This window comes from Paramisgurnus dabryanus, chromosome 21 (assembly GCF_030506205.2).
Source record: "Paramisgurnus dabryanus chromosome 21, PD_genome_1.1, whole genome shotgun sequence".
In the NCBI taxonomy this organism is placed as follows: Eukaryota; Metazoa; Chordata; class Actinopteri; order Cypriniformes; family Cobitidae; genus Paramisgurnus; species Paramisgurnus dabryanus.
In genome coordinates this window covers 25,056,646-25,081,417 of record NC_133357.1, presented here as the reverse complement: position 1 = coordinate 25,081,417, position 24,772 = coordinate 25,056,646, and the positions used below count along the sequence as shown (strand labels likewise).

General features: G+C 37.0%; 1 protein-coding gene across 1 annotated transcript in view; it reads right to left on the bottom strand.

Moving 5' to 3' along the window:
* Positions 1–3,765: 3,765 nt before the first annotated feature.
* Positions 3,766–24,772, bottom strand: part of lad1 (ladinin) — a 29,658-nt gene continuing 8,651 nt past the window's right edge. The window contains exons 4-13 of the mRNA XM_065286383.2: positions 19,384–19,454; positions 18,407–18,584; positions 17,800–17,886; positions 17,456–17,499; positions 11,378–11,420; positions 11,219–11,262; positions 11,069–11,135; positions 10,157–10,285; positions 9,987–10,076; positions 3,766–3,899 (exon numbers count right to left, since the gene is read on the bottom strand). Coding sequence (XP_065142455.1) covers positions 3,828–3,899; positions 9,987–10,076; positions 10,157–10,285; positions 11,069–11,135; positions 11,219–11,262; positions 11,378–11,420; positions 17,456–17,499; positions 17,800–17,886; positions 18,407–18,584; positions 19,384–19,454 — 825 coding nt within the window. The 3' untranslated portion in view covers positions 3,766–3,827. The remainder of the gene's footprint in view (positions 3,900–9,986; positions 10,077–10,156; positions 10,286–11,068; positions 11,136–11,218; positions 11,263–11,377; positions 11,421–17,455; positions 17,500–17,799; positions 17,887–18,406; positions 18,585–19,383; positions 19,455–24,772) is intronic.

Sequence of the window (24,772 nt, the reverse complement as noted above, 5' to 3'; positions counted from 1 at the left end):
TTTTTGTTTTACTCTGTAAAGATAAAGACTTGTAAATGTTTAATGTTCATTTAACTTTAAACAAAATGTTGCCAGTAAATAACATAAATTTAAATCTACAGTAAATTACCGGCAACCCAGCTGCAATTTCTACGGAATTTTTTTTACAGTGTAGCTTTAAAAAAACAATACTGTTGTGCATCTTGAGACAAAACAAGTAGTGTTATATGTAAAAATGTGTCACTGCAAGATGTTTTTAAATTGAGGCAACTCAAACATGCATTTTAGTCTGAGACTAGGATAAGCCCTGTCCGGGAAACAGCCCCTATATAAAATTATTAGCATGAATTTCAGAATGATTGACAGGTATTTGGTATGTACATATTTGTTTTATTATTAGCGGCACTCCAGCGGATTACACAGAAACCTAATGTTTTTTATCATCCCAGCAGGCTTGCAGTACACATCATTTTGTGTGCTTTACACTGTATGAAGTGAAATTTGTGTTAACTTAAAAAGTTACTTCAATTGATAATGCCTAAATAATAAAAAAATTCACTTGAAAAGTGAAAAGTTGATAAAGCTTAAATTTGTTAGGTGTTTAAAGTAATTTGTAAAGTTGTTTCCACCTTAACCTTTTTACTTTATTGAACTTCAATTGAAGTTTTTTTTAAGTAAATCCAACTTTTACTTATTTTTTTTTCTTAGTATTTTGTCTTGCTTTCAGAACAAAATTCTTAAATCAATATGAATTTTCTTGGTGAGCAAAATGGCCCAAGAAAACAAGTCTAGTTTTAAAACAAAAAATAAATAAAATTTAAGTCAATTTGTGCTTAAAACAAGCAAAAAGAAAATGTAATTTGAATATTTCTTAAGTGTAAAAGAAAAAAGTAAACTTATTTTGAGATTTTTTTTCTTACCCCATTGGCAGATTATTTAGCACGGAGCTCCTAAGGTGACATTGGAGTAAAAAAAATCTAAAGTTTAGTTTCATGTGCTCACGTGAAACTTTCATGTGCTCATGCAAAACCTTCATGTGCAGAATTTTTTTTAAGTTTAGTTTCGTGTGCTCGCGTAAAACTATCACGTGCTCACATGAAACTATCACGCGCGCACGTGAAACTTTCGCTTTCACGTGCGAGCGCGATAGTTTCACGTGAGCACGCAATAGTTTCACGTGCTCGCGCAAAAGCTTCACATGAGCACGCGAAACTAAACTTTACAAAAAAAATTCTGCACATGAAGATTTCGCGTGAGCACATGAAAGTTCATCATTTCATCAATCATTTTTGCTCCATGTCCCCTTAGGGGCTCCGTAATTTTGCTTGTTTTATGAATAAATTCACTTAAATGTGACTCATTTTCTTAGGTCATTTTGCTTATAAAGAAAATGCATCTTGATTTAAGAATTTTTAGATATTTGTACTGAAAACAAGACAAAAATCTTTTTTTGTGTGTGTGTACTTTTTTAAGTGTAGCAAAATAAAATGACCAGGCATTGACATTGTCAAAAAATGTGTATAGTTGAATTGTGACGCAGCAGACATTTTTTACATCTTAACATTTGTTTCATATCGTCCAAATCCTAAAACTTTTCATCCTGAAATCATCATAAAATGGTCCCAATCTGTAATTGCCGCAGTACCCAAGAGGGATATAATTGTATACATTTAGTACCAATATGAGGTACTAATGTAAACTCTAGGTGCAAAGGTGACCTTTTTAAAGGGTACCTGCCCAATAACAGCTATAGAGTCCATTTTTCTCACAGTATATTATATAACACTGTTATACAGTATAACATATTTTAAAATGAATTACAGTTAACAAAATTTGTATTTCTAAAAGTAAAAACAGCACATGCAGTCTTACCTGATATTGCCTCGAGTACAGCAGAAAGTAAATCTGTCTTGATGTCCAAGAGGCAAACTATGCACCAGCTCCTCTCACTGATAACTTTAAAGCTGTGAGTTTTTAGAAGCACACGCAGAAGGTTCTTCTAACTCATTATGTTTATTTTTACCCTCACAGATAAGTCTTGAAATCTCTCCCTATAAGGCCGCAGCCATTGTTATGCCAGAGAGAATGAACATAGCAATGGTCCATATCAACAAAACTCTCAGAGGTGTTCGCTGATAACATGAGGGCCTGCTTAGTTTCTCCATTGTCTGACATTCATATCCGTCTAGTGACAAGTATTTAAAATAAACTTTGTGACGTTCAAAGTGTGTAAGAAATGAAGTCAAAACAACAAAGTTAAGTTTGAAAAACAGAAAGGATGTTTAAATCAGTCAGTTTAAAGGTTGCTTGATGTAATGTGAATGTTTGAAGAAGTTCAAGCTATATCATGGTGGCCTTGCTACAAAAGTCACTTTAGGTACAGATATGCACTCTTTGGGTACACACACTGCAAAAAATGATTTTCAAGAAAAAAAATCTTGGTATCTTTGTCTTGTTTTCAGTAAAATTTTCTAGAAATTCTTAAATGAAGATGCTTTTTCTTGACGAGCAAAACGACCCAAGAAAGTAAGTCTAGTTTTTAGGTCAAAAATATCAAATTTAAATGATTTTGTGCATAAAACAAGCAAAAAAATCTCCCAATGGGGTAAGCAAAAAATTGTGAACATTTTTCTTAAGCACTAAATTCAGGAAAAATTCAAAAAGATTTTTTTGATTGTTTTATGCACAAAATCACTTAAATTTGATATTTTTGGTCTAAAAACTAGACTTATTTTCTTATTTTCGTTTTTCTCATCAAGAAAAAGCATCTTTAAGAATTTTACTGAATACAAGACAAAAATACTAAGAATTTTTTTCTTGAAAATCATTTTTTGCAGTGCCCAAGTGACAACTTTTGTACCTTTTTCTGATTGTAGAGTGTCCTTCCTATTTGTGATTGTGATTTCTGGGTGGTTGACCGATATATAGAAATATAACGAGATTTCATAAAAACATTTTATTTAAAAAATGATTCACTGTTCACTGAAACGGTGTTAAAAGTCCCTGGTCATTTGATATGAATCACCATTTAATTAAACACTTTACAAAACAGACCTCATTACAAAGTTGTTAAGCATAGTACTAAAAAAACATGAGTCATTGTAACCACTGGTAAAAAATATTTATTCATTCACTTGTTAATCCCTTCTGGGCTTTATGCAGTTATTACATGACAAGTTATTTTAAAGATATACAATGGGAAACAAAGGCTTTGGTTGGATTGGAAAAGATCAAACGTTGCTTAGTAAGCAAAGGCCTGATAGGACACATCCATTTTGCCACGGATTTTTTTTTATTTTTATTTTTGGTCTGTTGATTCTCTGGCAAGTTAAAACAACAGCAATTGATAATTTGTTGAGTTTATTGCATGATTCCCAGCTTCATTAAATATGATTCATCACAACTTCTTTCAGGCGGGTTCATTTAAATGACAATGAAAGAGGTTGTGGTTGAACTTTGATTTATAGGATAGCTTTTTTCTCCTGATAACTCTCCTAATACATGTACTGTACATTCTGTGATAAAATAAATCATGTAGTATTACATTTTTAGGATAGCATTTTGAAAACATTACATTTTTCAAATCCATTTAGTCTGTTATTAAGGCGTAAGGAGGTTTGAGTATCAGTCAGTACACACTTGATGCCATCAATAATATGAAAATTAGCATGTTTTAAAAAGTTCTGAAGAATTAAGCAACGTACAATAAAAAACGAAAATGGAAATATTTAAGTGTCGCTCCTTTATCTAAAAGAGGTGGTGATTGAGATTCCTTCAAAAAAAAAAAAAAAAAAAAAAAAATGCTTCATTTATTGATGAATGAACTTTGACTTCATGTCATGAGATTGTCACTTGTGCTTCTGATCAGTTCCTCTTTCAAACAAGCTTTTCTTACTTGAGATGTTCACAGGTTTCAGATCCTGAGCAGAAGTGAAACAATTCAAGATCTGTTAGTAGTGAATTATCAGTTGTCTCTGAATTGTTGATAACCATTGGTGCAATTTATTTTTCCAAAGTTTTCTTGCAATGTGTTAACAATTTGAACCCAAACAGGAAATTAGGGCAGGACATATTGACTGGTCCCCCCCCCCCCCCCCCCCCCCCGTACAATATCAACTGGCATCAGCTTCTATCTAACACCTTCTAATGTGTGCATAAAATTTGATGTTTTTTCAAAGTCAAAAATGTAAGTTAAATATTTAAATGTTATATCAATTAATGTATATTAAACAAAAAATTACCTTAAATTTTCACTTACAGTACGAAAATTTAAGTTGAAAAAGCTTCAGATTTTAGGCAGTACCATTTTTTTAAGTTCATCCAACTTTTACTTTTAGCAGGTGGGCAAACATACACAGCAAAAATGACTTTCTTACTTACTATTTTGGTCTTGTTTTCAGTAAAAATATCAAAAAAATCTTAAATTAAGATGTATTTTCTTGATGAGCAAGATGAACTAGGAAAAAAGGACTAGTTTATAGACAAAAAATAGAAACTTTCAGTAAATAAGTGCAGATAACAAGCAAAAATATCTGCCAATAGCGTGAGAAAAAAAATCTAAAAAGAAGTTTTTTTTTTTTCTTAAACACGTAATTTAAGCAAAAAAAATTTCACTCCATTGGCAGATAATTTTGCTTGTTTTAAGCACAAATTCACTCAAATTGTATTTTTTTTGTCTAAAAACTAGACTTATTTTCTTAGGGCATTTTGCTCAACTTGATTTAAGAATTTGTTGATATTTCTAAAACAAGACAAAATACTAAGTAAGAAAGTCATTTTTTGCATTTAAATTAAATTTCTTAATGAGCAAACAACCCAAGAAAGTCTAGTTTTTAGACCAAAAATATCAAATTTAAGTTATTTTGTGCATAAAACAAGCAAAAAAAAAAAAAAAAAACTGCCAATGGGGTAAGCAAAACTATCTTGAAAATTTTTCTTAAACAGTAATTTCAAGAAAATGTCAAAAAAAATTATCTTACCCCGCATTGGCAGATTTTTTTTGCTTGTTTTATGCACAAAAAAGCATCTTAATTTAAGAATTTTTTGATATATTTAAGAATTTATTTTCTTGAAAATCATTTTTTGCGATGTGGTATTTGTAGTAAAACAACTTTCATACAGAACAAATAATAATTAATCTGCTAAAAATACTTTCAGGGTATAAAGTTTCCCAGACCGGATTTATCCTAGTCCCAGACTAAAATGCATGTTTGAGCTGCCATATTTTAAAAACATCTTGCCACATATATCAGTGCCATTGTTTTATCTCAAGATGCACATCAGTGTTGTTTCTTGTAAGTTATGTTTGTAAAAAAAAAATATTTTCAGAACTGTATATCTGTTATCATGTTTATACACCACGTTCCAAATTATTATTCAGATGCCTTTTTTTGTTTATTTTTCCAATACAGTCAGTAAGTTTACACATTTTATTTTACCCTCAATACTTGTATGACAGCGTGGATGTTATTCTATTTAAATGAAATAAATATGTCAAAAAATACTTACTTTATACTTTCAAAAATATTCAAAATATGCTGGTCCAAATTATTATTCAGAATGCACTTTAATCAAATGTGTAATGATATAATAGATTATAATGATCCAAAAACAGATATCTGTCAAAAGTGCTGCATGGACACAAAACAAACATGTTCCAAAAACAAACACAATGTAAAATAAATAATGTATTTAAACAAGTTACATAATGAGCATATCTTTGACATGATTTTAACTCTCACATTCATTAAACTTGTAAGTACACAAGTATAGGTTTTGTCTTTAATTCACTTGAAGATGCTAGTATTGCATCCCTAAGTTGATGTTTTGAATTATAGTGCTGTCCACCTCACAGATCTTTCATATTATGTTCCTAAACAGGCTCTTAATAGGACTAAGGTCAGATGATGATGGTGGTCACCTTGATTTCTTTCTTATGTTATGCCCATATTAAAATAGTCATGCTTTTTTTGCAGCATGGGATGGTGTTTTATCCCCCATGGACAGGGGCGATTCCAGGATTTTATAAATGGGGGGGCACAGGGGGGACCAAGAACCAGTCAGGGGGGGCCAATCAAAAAATTCAAATGAAAATAAATACTGGTTTAGAAAATATTAAGCATGGTTCTTGTGCAATGCCACGTGCTCTAATATAGATGGTATTAATTTTTTGTATTTTGCATGGATTAAACAAAAGTTCTGTTCAAGAATAGTTCACTTTAAATAAATTGTCATAATTTACTCATCCTAAAGTTATTTCACACCTGTATGAGTTTTTCTTCTGCTGAACACAAAATAAAATATTTTGAAGAATCTTAGAAGCCAGAAAGTTGATGAACCCCATTGACTGCATGTTATTTTGTTCCTACATATGAAGTCAATGGGATCCATCAACTGATTTTGGTTACAGACATTCTTAACTCTTTTCTTTTTTGTGTTCAGCAGAAGAAAGAAACTCATACAGGTTTGAAACAAGTTTATGTATATGACCATTTAAATTAAGTGAACTGTTCCTTTAAGTACATTGCGTGTAGCTGGTATTAGTTAACATTCTGACATATCAGGATTTTGTTTTTCTACTCTGTCTGATCTGACTTTCATTGTTTATTAGCCTATATTGTATTTTAACACAACTGAATGCTATTTTTTACATATTATCTGTTCTGTTGTCAGACAACAAGAAAGAGTTTAAGCTAGTGACTAACACGACCCAATAACACCTCGTGTTTAATCCAACCAGCTGTTACTTTATACTGCTAAAATCCTAATTTAAATGTGACATTGTCTGATACAATTGAAGAGCTGATACGAGGTGATTTCGGATTACCTGTGTGTCTCATGCAAGGTTGCTCTTCTCATCTGATTGAGTTTATGAGCGTTTAATTTGAAATGCGAGTGATAGTTTTATTGTAGATCGCGCATAGCAATTCAGCGCAAATTCAAAAATATCAGAGAATACTGTTAAGCGTGCGCGCGCATACCGCACCATAGGGAGGGAGAGAGAGTGCTCGTACACAGAGAACTGGTGTGTGTGTGTGTGTGGGAAAACACTAACCTTTCGTTAAGTCATAATACTCGATCAACCGTATTCTCTGTCAGTAACATCTGTTGGCTGTTAACTTTTACGTGAAAAGACAACAGAGGAACCCAGGTGGAAACACCGCCAACTTTTAACTCCCTCACTCAGTGTCAGAGAGGCACTGTCGAGGTTCCGCGCGCAGCAGTGAGAAAGCGTGCACGCAAGAGAGAGAGAGAGGCACTGCTGAGCGCTTGCAAAAGCACATGAAGCCGTTTTAAATAGTAAAATAAAATGTAAATGGTAATCATGGAAAATCTTTTTGATTTGTGCCAGTGTTGAGTCTGTGGCGGCTGTTGAGTCTGTGGCGGGGCGCCCTCCTTCTCGTTTGCACGAGTCTCAAATCAAACAGTGATTGACAACTGGTCCAATTGTGCGGTGGGTGTCGTGGTGTCTTTTTCCTCCTGTTTTAAAAACGCGCAACTACTGTGCTCGCTTCGCCTTCGCGTTCGAGCGAGTCTCAAATCAAACAGTGATTGACAACTGGTCCAATGGTGTGGTGGGTGTCTGACAACTGGTCCAATGGTGTGGTGGGTGTCATGGTATCTCTTTCCTCCTGTTTTAAAAACGCGCAACTACTCTGCTCGCTTCGTCTTCGCGTTCGCGCGAGTCTCAAATCAAACAGTGATTGACAGCTCTCTGGTCCAATGGTGCGGTGGGCATTTTCAGGTTGACAGTAAATCTAGCTGGCCCAATGAGATTGGAGGGGGGGCACCAGGGGGGGCCAATCATATTCCAAGGGGGGGCGGTGCCACCCCATGCCCCCCCTCTAGACACGCCCCTGCCCATGGAAGTAAATTTATTTCAGAAGACATGATTCCCTTTATATAAAAAATCTTTTTAGGAACTCTGCATATCTTCTAGATGCCCTTTTGACCCCCTCGGGACCCTAAAGGGACTCAACATCTTATTTCCCAATATTCCACCCCAAATCATTACTGTGCCACCTCTCCCTAATGTTACAGTCTTGTTTGACTATAGTGGCTATTCACCAACAATCCAGAATGACATTCATCTCTCCTATTCAGTGTATTATGGCATGTCAATGAATAAAACTGTGTGAAAATAAGTCTTCTTGTATTCTGAGCCCACAGCAAATGTTTAATTTTTGCAAGTTTTGGTTTGTGGGAGGAGTAGAAATACAGCTTTATGCACTGAATGATCCCATATTAAAGGGGTTCTTGGGATTTCAGACACCAGCAGGTTTAAAAACACGTTTGCTTCTTAACAATTGCGTTTTATTGCTGCCTTTTATAAATAATTGAAAAAGCCTTTATATAGTCAAATCTTTCTTTACTGTGAATCACTCATAAATCTTATAATAGTTCAATGATATCTGTTTAGATCCACCAAATATAAATTGTTATAGTAAGTAATTTGCTTTTTTTAAGATAATGCACACGTTTTGTCTTTAGAAAGATCTTTTTTATACCCATAATGTAGGAGAACTACAACTTGCTTAACCCTGGAGAACCCACGGGGTCAAATTTGGCCAATGTTAATTGCTGCTATGCAAAAATCATTTGGAACAGCATATTATTAATATTTTTTAAAATATTAAAGTATCTTTAAACATTTTAATTTCAGTTAAATAGAATAACATCCACACTGTCATATAAGTGTTGAGGGTAAAATAAAATGTCTAAACTGAATACTGACTGTATTGGAAAAATAAACAAAAAAATGGCATGTGCATAATAATTTGAAACGGGGTGTATATGAGGAGCTCAGACGCAAAAGTCACTAAACGCCACCTCTGTCAAAAACGAGATAATGATATTAACCAAATATTCTCGGGACATATTATACGTACACTGAAAAAAATTATTCATTCAATTTACTCAATTTTTGAAGGTAAGTGGTCGCAATCAATTTATTTAAGCTACATTTAAAAAAAATTGGTTAAATGTAGCTTAAATGAATTGATTGCGACCACTTACCTTAAACAATTTGAGGAAATTGAATGAATCATTTTTTTTCAGTGTATACATATAATACTTTCCCTTCAAATCCACTTAATCCCAGCCGCAGACCATTCAAAAATACCACTTTTTTGGCAAAATCCATTAAGATTGATAAAATATGCTTGTTGACACTCTCAGAAAAAGTGCAAAAGTTGTCACTGGGAAGGTATCTTTAATAAAGGTCCAAATATTTACCATTTTGATAAAGATATGTATACCTTTGAGATACCAATATGCACCTTACAGGTACAAAAGTCTACTTTTTGAAAAAATACAGCCACAGCGACAACTTTTGTACCCTCTTGTACATTTTTCTGAGAGGATATAAATATTTTTTCTTTAATATGAAAGTGTGTTCATAAACACAAGGTAAAGATGGTCATGCATGTCCATGTATGCATACAAAACAGTAGTAATTGAGAATTGATTTGGAATAAATAAAAGAGTATGCAGCCCAACCTGTATATCAAAACCTCATGAACCCTCCAGTCAAAAAAGTTTGCCCACCCCTACTGTACAGTAATGAGAATGCAATTTTCACAAATGTAAAATGTGTATTAGGTACAAAAATACATAAATGTCATTCAAATCAATAAATACTACAAGAAACACCACGTTTTACTGTATGCAGTGCATGCTTACATAAATCTTTCTGTAAGGTATTAGATTATAATTTATAGCCCTATTGATGATCTTTCTTTTGCAAAAAACATTGAGCAATGAACAAAGTCACTTCAGGACATGAGGAAACTTTGTGTCATTACCTTTATTGTTTTATGATTGATTCCTGAGAAAACACGTGGGTGCAAAATCCACATTCATGGCATATATAACAGATATTTGTGCAATGACTTATAAACAGGCTCAGTGCAAAGCGTAATACTGCCACCACGCGAAAACAGAAAGGAGTGATCCGGTTCTTGTAAACTTGACAGTGCTGACAGCTACAAACAAAAAGTGTCACTTACCGAAGGGCTATGTGACGACGACGACGAGGTTTTATGATGAACCCATCGGTTAATCCGTTCAGAAATTCCAGAAGAAAAACTGCGAAAGTCCTGAAACACAGTTAAGGGTAACAGTTGACTAAATGATCAAATAAATAATGATTATGTCACAATGATAATCCCATCATCACCTGTTTGGAAGTTGTGTGGCTTTTCTCCAATTTCTCCTGTTCTTTTTCAAACAGCTCCCTTTTACGTGACACCTCATCTGCCAAACACCTAGTCCTGGGAACCGTTGGGGATTTTACAGTCTCCCATTTCTGCAAGTTAGATTAATTTATTTAAGTTATATAAGAGGCTGTTTACACTTGGTATTAAGATGTGTTTTCATCGATCAGATCACAAGTGGACGAGAGAGACACATTGCGTTTACACCTGGTATTTAAATCCGTCTCTTTTGTCCACTTTCGACCGCATCTGTCCTGAATACTGTGAGGGGGTGGTCTGGCGAGACGGGTTGGCGAGTCTCTCTGCTGTCATTCAAACGCGAGCGGGAGTAATGATGAGTTTATATGGACGCAAACTTATATTATGTTGGAGCCCGCTGCTTGTTTAGCAAGTATACATGCTGCACAGTGTTTTGTACGTTTATTTGTTGGAGCTTTCTCTGAATTTTCAGCGCAATTGATGAAATAGGATCGCGCAACTTTCACGCTTTCAAAACGAAACTACGGAGAACACCCCGCAGTAGTTTTATCAATGAAAGGCAAAAAATAGCGCTGTTCACCGTATGTTCACGGCAGAAGTCAAAAAAGACGTAAAATTAGTGTTTAATACCTCAGATTAGAGAAATGGGCGGAGAGAAGGCGGTCGCATATGGCTGTCCGAACGCATTCAACCACATTGCGTTCCGCAACTCCAAAGCGATCCGATCGAAAGTGGTTTCGACTACCTCTGAATGTGGTTGAAAGTGGTCGAAAGTGGACGCGTTCAAAACGTTTTGAACACCGTTTACACCTGGCATTAACGTCGTTCACTTGTGATCCGATCGACGAAAACTTCAGGTGAAAGCAATATTTGAAAAACTGTAATGAGACACAGACCTGTGAGGCTTGAGCAAGTCTTTCCATCTTCTCCTGAATGGAGCGAGATGATATTCTTTGTCGGGAGCTGATGGAAAAGAGAGGATTCAATTTATCGCTAATAGTTAATGCTCATGTTGCTCAATATAATGGACTGCTGCTGTGACTTACTTTCTCTGAAATGGTGACTGCTGCTCATCCTTTTGTTCAGGACTCTGTGGGTTCAGGATAAGATTATTAGGAGATATCTTAAGCCATTGGTGAGTCTTTGGTTTGTTTTGGTGACAATATACTGTAGATTTATATGAAATTTGTCTTTGATAGCTTTACCGTGTTGGATTCATGGGTTTTCCCAGCCATCCTCAAACTTGCACTGTTGAATAAATGGGAAGTCAGTTTGAAATAGATTTTTGTCACCCATGATAAAGACGTATAAAATCCAGATTTAAACAGTCATTAATATTTTTAAGTGAAGACAAACCTCTCTTAAAACGATTTTATTACATTATTTAATTTACATAAACAACAATGTTTAGGAGGAGCATTTCATCTATATTCAACAAGTAGACTAACTTAAAAAAATTGATATTAAAAGGAATTAGTGTTCATCATAAAATAAATAAAGCTAAACATATGAGGATCATTTCAGTTAAAATGTAGGATATTATCTATTTTTCTGTCTGTCAGTCTGTCTATCTTTCTATCTGTCTCTCTGCCAATCTATTGATCCATCAATCTGTCATGTCTGTCTGTTTATCTGTCTGTCTGTCCATCTATTAATTGATAGATCTATATATCAGTCTATATAAATCTATCTGTCTGTATGCCTGATCTAAAGTGTATATCTGTCTGTCCATCGATCCATCCATCCATCTAACTTGTCTAGCCATCTGTCTGTCTGTCTGTCTATTGATCAATTCGTCCATCCATCTTTCAATATGTCTATCTATTTATCTATTGATTGGTCTGTCTATCCATCCATCCATCTTATCAGTCCGTCCGTCCATCCATCCATTCATCAACTTATCTATACATCAATCTGTCTGTCTGTCTGTCTGTCTATCTATTTATCGGTCTGTATGTCTGTCTATCCATTCATCTATCTAACGTGTCTAACTATATGTCTGTCTGTCTATTGATCAATTTGTGCATCCATCTTTCAATATGTCTATCTATTTATCTATTGATTGGTCTGTCTATCCATCCATCCATCCATCTTGTCTGTCCGTCCGTCCATCCATCCATCCATCCATCCACCGACCTATCTATACATCAATCTGTCTGTCTTTCTATTGATCGGTCTGTATGTCTGTCTATCCATTCATCTATCTAACGTATCTAACTTTATGTCTGTCTGTCTATTGATCAATTCGTCCACCCATCTTTCAATATGGTCTGTCTATCCATTCATCCATCTTGTATGTCTGTCCGTCCATCCATCCATCCCCCATCTATACATCAATCTGTCCATGTGTCTGTCTATCTATTGATCGGTCTGTATGTCTGTCTATCCATTCATCTATCTAACGTATCTAACTTTATGTCTGTCTGTCTATTGATCAATTCGTCCACCCATCTTTCAATATGGTCTGTCTATCCATTCATCCATCTTGTATGTCTGTCCGTCCATCCATCCATCCCCCATCTATACATCAATCTGTCCATGTGTCTGTCTATCTATTGATCGGTCTGTATGTCTGTCTATCCATTCATCTATCTAACGTTTCTAACTATCTGTCTGTCTGTCTGTCTATTGATCAATTCGTCCATCCATCTTTCAATATGTCTATCTATTTATCTATTGATTGGTCTGTCTATCCATCCATCCATCTTATCAGTCCGTCCGTCCATCCATCCATTCATCAACTTATCTATACATCAATCTGTCTGTCTGTCTGTCTGTCTATCTATTTATCGGTCTGTATGTCTGTCTATCCATTCATCTATCTAACGTGTCTAACTATATGTCTGTCTGTCTATTGATCAATTTGTGCATCCATCTTTCAATATGTCTATCTATTTATCTATTGATTGGTCTGTCTATCCATCCATCCATCCATCCATCTTGTCTGTCTGTCCGTCCATCCATCCATCCATCCACCGACCTATCTATACATCAATCTGTCTGTCTTTCTATTGATCGGTCTGTATGTATGTCTATCCATTCATCTATCTAACGTATCTAACTTTATGTCTGTCTGTCTATTGATCAATTCGTCCACCCATCTTTCAATATGTCTATCTATTTATCTATTGATTGGTCTGTCTATCCATCCATACATCTTGTCTGTACGTCCATCCATCCATCCATCCATCCACCTATCTATACATCAATCTGTCTGTCTGTCTATCTATTGATCGGTCTGTATGTCTGTTTATCCATTCATCTATCTAACGTATCTAACTATATGTCTGTCTGTCTATTGATCAATTCGTCCACCCATCTTTCAATATGTCTGTCTATTTATCTATTGATTGGTCTGTCTATCCATCCATCCATCCATCTTGTCTGTCCGTCCGTCCATCCATCCATCCATCCATCCACCGACCTATCTATACATCAATCTGTCTGTCTTACTATTGATCGGTCTGTATGTCTGTCTATCCATTCATCTATCTAACGTATCTAACTATATGTCTGTCTGTCTATTGATCAATTTGTGCATCCATCTTTCAATATGTCTATCTATTTATCTATTGATTGGTCTGTCTATCCATCCATCCATCCATCTTGTCTGTCCGTCCGTCCATCCATCCATCCATCCATCCACCGACCTATCTATACATCAATCTGTCTGTCTTTCTATTGATCGGTCTGTATGTCTGTCTATCCATTCATCTATCTAACGTATCTAACTTTATGTCTGTCTGTCTATTGATCAATTCGTCCACCCATCTTTCAATATGGTCTGTCTATCCATTCATCCATCTTGTATGTCTGTCCGTCCATCCATCCATCCCCCATCTATACATCAATCTGTCCATGTGTCTGTCTATCTATTGATCGGTCTGTATGTCTGTCTATCCATTCATCTATCTAACGTATCTAACTTTATGTCTGTCTGTCTATTGATCAATTCGTCCACCCATCTTTCAATATGGTCTGTCTATCCATTCATCCATCTTGTATGTCTGTCCGTCCATCCATCCATCCCCCATCTATACATCAATCTGTCCATGTGTCTGTCTATCTATTGATCGGTCTGTATGTCTGTCTATCCATTCATCTATCTAACGTTTCTAACTATCTGTCTGTCTGTCTGTCTATTGATCAATTCGTCCATCCATCTTTCAATATGTCTATCTATTTATCTATTGATTGGTCTGTCTATCCATCCATCCATCTTATCAGTCCGTCCGTCCATCCATCCATTCATCAACTTATCTATACATCAATCTGTCTGTCTGTCTGTCTGTCTATCTATTTATCGGTCTGTATGTCTGTCTATCCATTCATCTATCTAACGTGTCTAACTATATGTCTGTCTGTCTATTGATCAATTTGTGCATCCATCTTTCAATATGTCTATCTATTTATCTATTGATTGGTCTGTCTATCCATCCATCCATCCATCCATCTTGTCTGTCTGTCCGTCCATCCATCCATCCATCCACCGACCTATCTATACATCAATCTGTCTGTCTTTCTATTGATCGGTCTGTATGTATGTCTATCCATTCATCTATCTAACGTATCTAACTTTATGTCTGTCTGTCTATTGATCAATTCGTCCACCCATCTTTCAATATGTCTATCTATTTATCTATTGATTGGTCTGTCTATCCATCCATACATCTTGTCTGTACGTCCATCCATCCATCCATCCATCCACCTATCTATACATCAATCTGTCTGTCTGTCTATCTATTGATCGGTCTGTATGTCTGTTTATCCATTCATCTATCTAACGTATCTAACTATATGTCTGTCTGTCTATTGATCAATTCGTCCACCCATCTTTCAATATGTCTGTCTATTTATCTATTGATTGGTCTGTCTATCCATCCATCCATCCATCTTGTCTGTCCGTCCGTCCATCCATCCATCCATCCATCCACCGACCTATCTATACATCAATCTGTCTGTCTTACTATTGATCGGTCTGTATGTCTGTCTATCCATTCATCTATCTAACGTATCTAACTTTATGTCTGTCTGTCTATAGATCAATTCGTCCACCCATCTTTCAATATGGTCTGTCTATCCATTCATCCATCTTGTATGTCTGTCCGTCCACCCATCCATCCATCCCCCATCTATACATCAATCTGTCCATGTGTCTGTCTATCTATTGATCGGTCTGTATGTCTGTCTATCCATTCATCTATCTAACGTTTCTAACTATCTGTCTGTCTGTCTGTCTATTGATCAACTTGTCCACCCATCTTTCAATATGTCTATGTATTTATCTATTGATTGGTCTGTCTATCCATCCATACATCTTGTCTGTACGTCCATCCATCCATCCATCCCCCATCTATACATCAATCTGTCCATGTGTCTGTCTATCTATTGATCGGTTTATATGTATGTCTATCCATTTATCTATCTAACGTATCTAACTATATGTCTGTCTGTCTATTGATCAATTCGTCCATCCATCTTTCAATATGTCTATCTATTTATCTATTGATTGGTCTGTCTATCCATCCATACATCTTGTCTGTACGTCCATCCATCCATCCATCCATCCATCCATCCACCTATCTATACATCAATCTGTCCATCTGTCTGTCTATCTATTGATCCGTCTGTATGTCTGTCTATTCATTCATCTATCTAACGTGTCTAACTTTATGTCTGTCTGTCTATTGATCAATTCGTCCACCCCTCTTTCAATATGTCTGTCTATTTATCTATTGATTGGTCTGTCTATCCATCCATCCATCTTGTCTGTACGTCCATCCATCCATCCATCCACCTATCTATACATCAATCTGTCTGTCTGTCTATCTATTGATCGGTTTGTATGTATGTCTATCCATTTATCTATCTAACGTATATAACTATATGTCTGTCTGTCTGTCTATTGATCAATTCATCCATCCATCTTTCAATATGTCTATCTATTTATCTATTGATTGGTCTGTCTATCCATCCATCCATCTTGTCTGGAAGTCCGTCCATCCATCCATCCATTCATCCACCTATCTATACATCAATCTGTCTGTCTATCTATTTATCGGTCTGTATGTCTGTCCATCCATCTATCTAACTATATGTCTATTGATCAATTCGTCCATCCATTTTTCCATATGTCTGCCTATTTATCTATTGATTGGTCTGTCCATCTGCCTATCTTTACATCAATCTGTCTGTCTGTCTGTCTGTCTTTCTCTCTGTCCATCCATCTATCTCACGTGTCTATCTATATGTCTTCCTGTCTATTGATTGATCCACCCATCAATCTTTCCATATGTCTGTCTGCCTGCCTATCTTGTCTGTCTATTTATCTATTGATCTGTCTGTCCATCCCTACATCCATTAATTCGTCCATCTATCTATTGATCGATTGATCTGTATATCTTTTGTGTCTATCCATCTAGCTTTCTGTCTGTCTTACTAATGATTGATCGATGTCTGTCTATCAGTCATGTGTAACTGTCATGTCTGTCTGTCTGTCCATCCATCCATCCATCCATCTATTGATCAACAAATCTCTTTGTCAGTCTGTCAATATATTGATATGTCTGCCTGTCCATCTATTGATAGATTGATTTGTCTGTCTATCTATCTATTGTGTCTATCTGTCCGTCCGTCCATCCATCCACCTATCTATATATTTATCAATATATCCGTCTGTCTGTCTATCTATTGAGCTGGCCATCCATCCATCCATCCATCCATCCATCTATCTATCTATTGATCGATTGATTTGTCTATCTATGGTGTCTGTATGTCTGTCTATCTAGACCAGGGGTGACCAACCCTGTTCCTGGAGATCTACCTCCTACAAATGTTGGTTCCAACCCAGCTTCAACACACCTGACTCTAATTTTTAGGTAGCCCTGAAATGCTTGATTGCCAGGTGCAGATGGGTTTGATTGGGGTTGGAGCTGAACTCTGCAGGACAGTAGATCTCCAGGAACAGGTTTGGTTACCATACTGTAAAAAATTAGCTGTAATTATGCAGCTGGTTGCCAGTAACTTGCTGTAGAAGATAAAGACTGAAAATGTTTCATGTTCATTTAACTTTGAACAAACTGTTGCCAGTAAATAACATAAATGTTAAATCTACAGTAAGTTACTGCCAGCTAGTTGACAGTAATACTGTAATTTTTAAAGACATTTTTTACAGTGCACTGATCTAGACAGTAAGTTATGGCCAAATCCTAGTATTGTGCAATATTGTGATGTAGTCAATCTGATTACTTTTTGTATGTATGTGCGTGTATATTGATCAGTACCTTCTCTGTAATGGCTTGCTTTCTTCTTCCTTCTTCTTAATCATCTGAAACATTATGAAGTACATGACAGTTCTGTGTTTACCTTTTAGCTGTGTGTATTATTCAAATATTTAACAAATATTTGAACACATCACAGATGATAAATAATGAAAGCATCTCTAGTGTGGTTAAGTGTGAACTGTACTGTACTGTAGTTGCTTACTTTACTGTCCGTTTGATGTGCAAACTTTCACAATTAAATAATCGATATACTAACTCTTGACAATGAGTAACATGTGAACATACATGAATAGCTCTGATGTACACAGAATGTTTACAGTATATTGAAATGAGAGGTTTGATACCCTAAAAGAGGTGGTTCTGGAGCTCGAGCGTGTAAACGCAGGTTTTGTGGCTGGTTCGAAATTGCTTGTCGTCCCATTTTCATGTCTCTATACAAAGTAAGACAGAGAAACAGTAAAGTCAAAATGTGAAATGTATTACATAGATATCAATTAGTTTGTTTCTTCAGATCTTTAACAAAAATATTTATCTGCAGTGTTTGTGGCACCATAAAAGTGAAAGACATTATCATATCTGTCAAAATATCCCACATCTGTGTCACATTTTACCACGTCTACCCTAAAGGTCATTGCTTCAATGTTCCCCTAGAGGGAGTCCAAGTACCAATGTGCTTTGTATCTAGACGTGCCAGGTGCAGGTCTAAGGCATACGTGAAAAAAGTGCTCATGAATGGATCTTGTGCAAGATCTGTGTATATCAGTTTTTTGTGTAGATGGAAATCTTATCATTTCCATGGAGTGGGTCACAGTTCACCTGAACTTTGTCCAAGAGGAAGTGATTGTATGTTTGAATGTGGATCAATGATGCTAAGGTGGCTTATAAAGAATTTGTAACACTAAAGGCAAAACAGCAGCACTTTAACTCTTTTTGTAGAAAAATGTGTCTCACCGCTGTGTCTCCATTTAGTGTGGGGCTGACGGTCCGTGAGCGGGTGGGACTTAATGGACTGCATGGTTGCCCCGCCCATGGATCCATAGAAGGCGGAGATTTGGGGCTCAGGGGTGAAACCACTCTGCTGTTTGCCGGGGACGATGAAGGACTCTTATCAAAGGAGAAGGAGACAGAGCTAATCAAAGGGAAAAATAATAAATATGATTCAACTTCAGCAAGACAAATATTGTGTTTATTTTCAATATTACTGTCTGGGGCACAAAATGTAGATTTAAGAGTAGTTTAGGTGAGAATTTATCTGTATACTATTTAAATGTGCAATTGATTAGTAAAGATAGTGCCTATTCAAGCATTTGCTTAGAAAAAATGGACGTGCGAGTTTCAGCGCGACCAGCGGGTCTCAGTGTTTGCATACGCCGCGGACCACAGCCTCCTCTCGAACACTCCTGTTTGACGCTAGCTCTGAGGTATTTATGTCTGATGGTCAAAAATTTTATTTTATTTGTTTTGGGTTGCAGTCTTTGGTCTCATGAATCTATTGTAAGTTTCTTATATTCATATTTAGTTTCTATTTTTTGGCGAATGTAAAAGTTTAATTCCATAACTATACGAAACTTCTTACTGGACTTTGTTCAGTACTATGAAACAGAATAATTAAGTAAAAAAACCTCCCTAAGAGAAATTAGTTATGAGACACAATGACCGCAACTCCCTCAAAAGTTTACACATCAAGACCTCTGATCTTTGAAGGGATTCGAAGTCCCTTCTTCACTCATTCATGATCAGTGGCGGAATTACGTGTAAACGATACAAAATGGTGAAGCAGTTACTGTTACGATATTGGTGGAATATAACACGATTGCTATCAGCCAATCAGATTCGAGAACTTTTAAATGTATATGTAAACATTATAAATGTATAATGGATGTTATATTGTATGTGATATATAATACATTGTAAATGTATATACATACCTCACAAACTTTCGGGATGATTTCTTGGGAGTCACTGATGTCGAATCTTGGTTTCTGCTTCTATTTTCAGGCTACAAAAATAGCAACGAATTACACCAATAAGACTTATTCCAATATGCACTGGTTAGGCATTCATTTAACAGAGCAAAAAACCTTCTCATATATCTCAGAAATTAGTTTCCTACTGATATATATATATATATATCTTGGTCACATTTTTATGGTTGTCTTTTGTAAATCTGCTTTGGTTGCTGGAAAAAGTGTGATATAACAAAATTCGATATTTTATACAGTATCTGTGATCCAGTCTAAACCCAGCCAAAGTCATCAATAACACTATGCCTTATGAAATATTTAAATGGCTTAAACGTGAATGAATTGACCCTTTGCTTTCCTACGCCCGAAAACCACCACAGGCCAACCATGGTTTAGCAACCATAACTAGGCGTGGGAGGTCTGTCTAGCTTTTGAGCGAGGGAAACATGCCGAAGCGTTGTGCGTATGGATTGTAGAAATCTGATACCCGCTATCCTAAAAGTTTGGATGGGGTGGTGGAACTTTTTCCCTTACTGAAAATTAAAACCCAAGAGGAGAAATGCCAGACGTGGATCAAGCAGTGTGGAAAACCTCATTCACAACTAAATGTCAACAGGATCAACAAAAACACCTATGTTAATGTTACCTAACTAACTCAGCACATCATTGCTTGGAAATAATAACGGTTCTTTGTTCATAATGCATATATTTAAACATAATATAAGATAATTAAAAGGCAAGACGGAGGCTGACTGACATACTTTAAAAAATATTTTAGCATTTTGTTTATTAACGGCCTAATGTTACCCCCTAAGTACCCCAATCCGATCGCGTCTCTCCCAGGGCTTAGCTCTATAAGTGGGAATGTTATCATTGGAAAGTGGTCAGGCTAATGTCTTGTGTTTATTCAACAAGACTTATAGATAAGCTGTTTGATGTATTATTAGATTATTATTATATATCCCTCGAATGCATACTGCATACTTCTGTTTACATACATTGGTGTACTGAGATGACCTGTGCCAAGTTTAACTTAAAAAATAAAATCCAATGGGAATTCCATGCTGATTATGAAAAGTTACGTTTTTATCCAAAGGTTTTTAACCATAGTGCAATCTCCATAATGCTGGAATTGCTCCTTGCTTTTTAAATAATTTTTTTGCCCAAAATGGAAAAACTGTCATTATTTATTCCAGTGAAAGTGTTCGATTAAGTCGTTCCAAACATCTTCTGCTTACATAAATTAGTGTACTGAGATGACCTGTTGCCAAGTTTAACGTTTAACTTGAAAACCAATGAATTGTGATGTTTTTGCACTCGCACCTGGTGTACCAGTTGGGAGAAACATAAAAAAGAGTGAATGTTACTGTAAGAGGATGATGTTTTGTAAGGAAACATGTATATGTCAAACTTTATAAACCAATGCTATACACTACAGAGTTAAAGGGACACTCCACTTTTTTTGAAAATATGCACATTTTCCAGGTTCCTAGAGTTAAACATTTGATTCTTACTGTTTTGGAATCCATTCAGCTGATCTCCGGGTCTGGCGGTACCACGTTTAGCATAGCTTAGCATAATCCATTGAATCTGATTAGACCATTAGCATTGCGTTAAAAAATAAACAAAAAGTTCATAATTTTTCCTATTAAACTTGACTCTTCTGTAGTTACATCGTGTACTAAGACAGACAGAAAATTAAAAGTTGTGATTTTCTAGGCAGATATGGCTATGAACTATACTCTCATTCTGGCGTAATAATCAAAGACTTTGCTGCCATAACATGGCTGCAGCAGACGCAATGATATTACGCAGCACCCAAAAATAGTCCCCTTAGTAATTTTGAAGAGCAGGGGACTATTTTAGGCACTGTATAATATCATTGCGCCTTTTGCAGCAATGGTACGGCTGGGATATGTAACTCTGACTGGCTAAAAGGACAAAGTCCAATGCATGCACCTAGGAAGACTTGAAGGCGAGTAAAATATGGGCAAATTTCATTTACTATGTTATTTAAATTGAAACATGATATTTCTATCTTAAAAGATAAAATCAATCATACTTTATAGCCATATTGATTTAGTTTATAATTTCTATTCCCCTCCTGTGTTTACCATAACAGGTTGTACTGGCTGAAAATTCACCTTTGTTTCTAAATCTCTCACTATAATCACGTCAGACTTCAGAAGTGGGTCAAATGACCTAATGTGCTCTCATGTTTTGGCCCTGTAGGGGTGTGTAAGGTAAACTGGGCCTCCTGCAGCTCTTTCTGTTAATCCTGTTGATGATTTCTTAAAAACTCTCCTTGTGGTTTCGAGAGATGACCTCTGACCACTGATCACACGATAAACCTGTCAGATTTCCGCTGCATGCACTGCAAATTTGTTTTAACAGTTTCTCTTCAAGTATGACAATGTACCAAGTAAAATCAGTGTGAAAGATACAGGGCTGCACAAACCCTAGAACTAAATTCTACTAGACACCATGTACATGAACTGGAAGAATATAGGCTGAGACAAGTCACCTAAAGTCAATCTCTGACCTCACTGATGCTATTGAGCCTAAATTACAGGAAATCACTGCAGCAATGGTGCAACATGTAGTGTAGAACAGTGAAACCTGTTTCTCTATGTAAGGAATAGTTCACTCAAAAATGTCCAAAAATGCCCAGTAATTTACCCTCATGACCTTTCTTTTTTCATAAATAACACATTTAGTATTATATTAAATAATATTCTGGCTCTTCTTGGTTTCCGTTAATAGAGTATTAGTGCTTTGAAGCTCCAAAAAGAATATGCATTCATCATAAAAGCAATCTATACTTTTATGATGATAAATGTCTTGTGCAGAAACTATAAATTCGTAAGAGTGAGCGATTGATATTTTGAGCTAATTTAGTGATCGTAACAGGGCCGGCATCATGGGGGGGCATTCGCGGGCAGTGCCCCCCCGAACAGGTTGTTGTGCCCCCCCTACAAAGTTTTTAATTACTTTAAAATATATATAGAATAATTAAAATAAATTAAACATTGAATGTTTCATGACTTGTAATGTAATCAAATGAGGAAAATATAGTTGATATATGTTTTCTTTAATTAAAATAGACCAGTTTCTCTGATTGGATGTATTGCCGCGTCTCACCCATCTTACGTCTTTAGCATATTTGTGACTTGATACTAGCAACGTGTTTTTTCGCGGCATTTTATGGATCGTGTAAAATATGGATATTAGAACATTTAGAATGAACCAGCACCGCCTACTTCATCTGACTTCATGCAAACACAGACTGGCTCAAACTCAGAGATTAGAGGTTGAGGTGGAATTTACAAATCTACAGGACACTTTTTTAAGGAAGTCTTGTTCTTACACGCCGTCTTCAGCTATTTCAAAGGTAAGTTAGCGTTGTTTTAAATTACGTAAGCTTAATGTGAAGTGTGGCTTTAGACCGTTAACTGCATTACGACGTGATTATAAAGCGGCTTTTTTAAAGCTAGGACGCGCTGCACTATGAAACGTCTCGGTTACATATGTAACCCTCGTTCCCTGAAGGAAGGGAACGGAGACGTCACGTCGTGACCGACGAATTGGGAACCGCTTCGCGGGTGACCTATCTGCTTCGAGAAACCTTTAAAACGCCAATGAACTTGGCATGCAGATAATTGCATCTGCCGGCGCCGCCCCGCCGCACAGGTATTTAATGAGCGGCAGGTGCAGTTATCAAATCAGCTATTTTTTGCTGAGAAAGCTGGACAGAAGGAAAGGGTCCGGCCGATATCAGCAGTGGAACAGCAAACTGTGGCGACGGGACGTGACGTCTCCGTTCCCTTCCTTCAGGGAACGAGGGTTACATATGTAACCGAGACGTTCCCTTTCAGTCGGTCACTACGACGTCACGTCGTGACCGACGAATTGGGAATCCCTACCAAAGCGCCACTGAAGCTGACCCTTCCAGTGCCTGCATAAACCCTCCGACTCTCCTCTTTAAGGGAACGGAAATGGGGTTGAAGCAGAGGCCGGTCACTACTTGTTCCTTAACCCACGATAGTGACTAGGCGAACTGGGAAGCGAACTCGTCAGGCGGGACTAAGATCGCTGCGGAAAGAAAACCCTCTAGGGGTCTACCACTAAGGTGATGGATAAAAAGACACGAGGTCTATAAAAAATACACTCTCTTAGCAACACTAGAGAGGCGCGGAACGAACTCCGCTAAGGGAAACATGGTAAATCAGAAACTTTCCACGGAAATACTCACAAAGAAACCACTAGGTGGCGCAATGTGGGCGCTAGCCTCACCCAGATAGTCAAGGATACATCTAGTGAGAGGCTGGCAGCCGATGCTCCGCAACATCGGCCACCAAGCGGTGGAGGAGACAAAAAACAGCTTTTTGTAACGTTTTTGCCTTAACTGCCTTCCATAATGGTGCGGTCGTGCAGCACCGAAAAGAAAGGCACCAAGCCGACACAGGAGCCGTTCCTCGATGTTCTCACTGATCTGACGAGAGAACTCGAGAGGATACCGGCTCAACCCGAACACTGTAAAATCTAGTGAACGTATTAGGTGTCGCCCAGCCAGCAGCTCTAAAAATATCTGCAAGTGAGGAACCACGAGCCAAAGCCCAAGATGAAGCCATGCTTCTGGTTGAATGGGCTCTCAAACCAAAAGGGCAAGAAATGCCCTGTTTCTCATACGCCAGGGCGATTGTGTCTACAATCCAATGAGACATCCTCTGTTTAGTGACAGCTTTCCCTTTCTGCTGACCACCGTAGCAGACAAAGAGCTGTTCTGAGGTCCGAAAGCTTTGAGTACGATCCACATACACACGTAATGCACGCACAGGACATAACAAAGCCATGGCTGGGTCTGCCTCCTCCAAAGGCAGCGCTTGTAAATTCACCACGTGATCTCTAAAGGGAGTGGAGGGAACTTTAGGCACGTAGCCCGGCCGGGTTCTCAGTGTAACGCTGGATTCAACCGGCCCGAACTGAAGGCACGAATCGTTGACCGAAAATGCATGAAGATCCCCTATCCTTTTAATAGAAGCCAATGCGAGGAGCGTCAAAGTTTTCATAGTAAGAAACCTGACGCTCACAGTCCGCAGAGGCTCGAAAGGGCAGTCCTGAAGGGCTTTCAGCACCATGGACAAGTCCCAAGGAGGAATAGAGGGAGGGCGCGAAGGATTCAGCCTCCGTGCACCTCTTAAAAACCTAATGACCAGATCGTGCTGACCCACAGATCTACCGTCTATGGGTACGTGATGCGCGGATATTGCCGCGATATCTACTTTAATGATAAGTGTTTTCTCCAAGCGGTGCTGGAGATATAAAAGCACAATACTGATCGAGCATTCCCGGG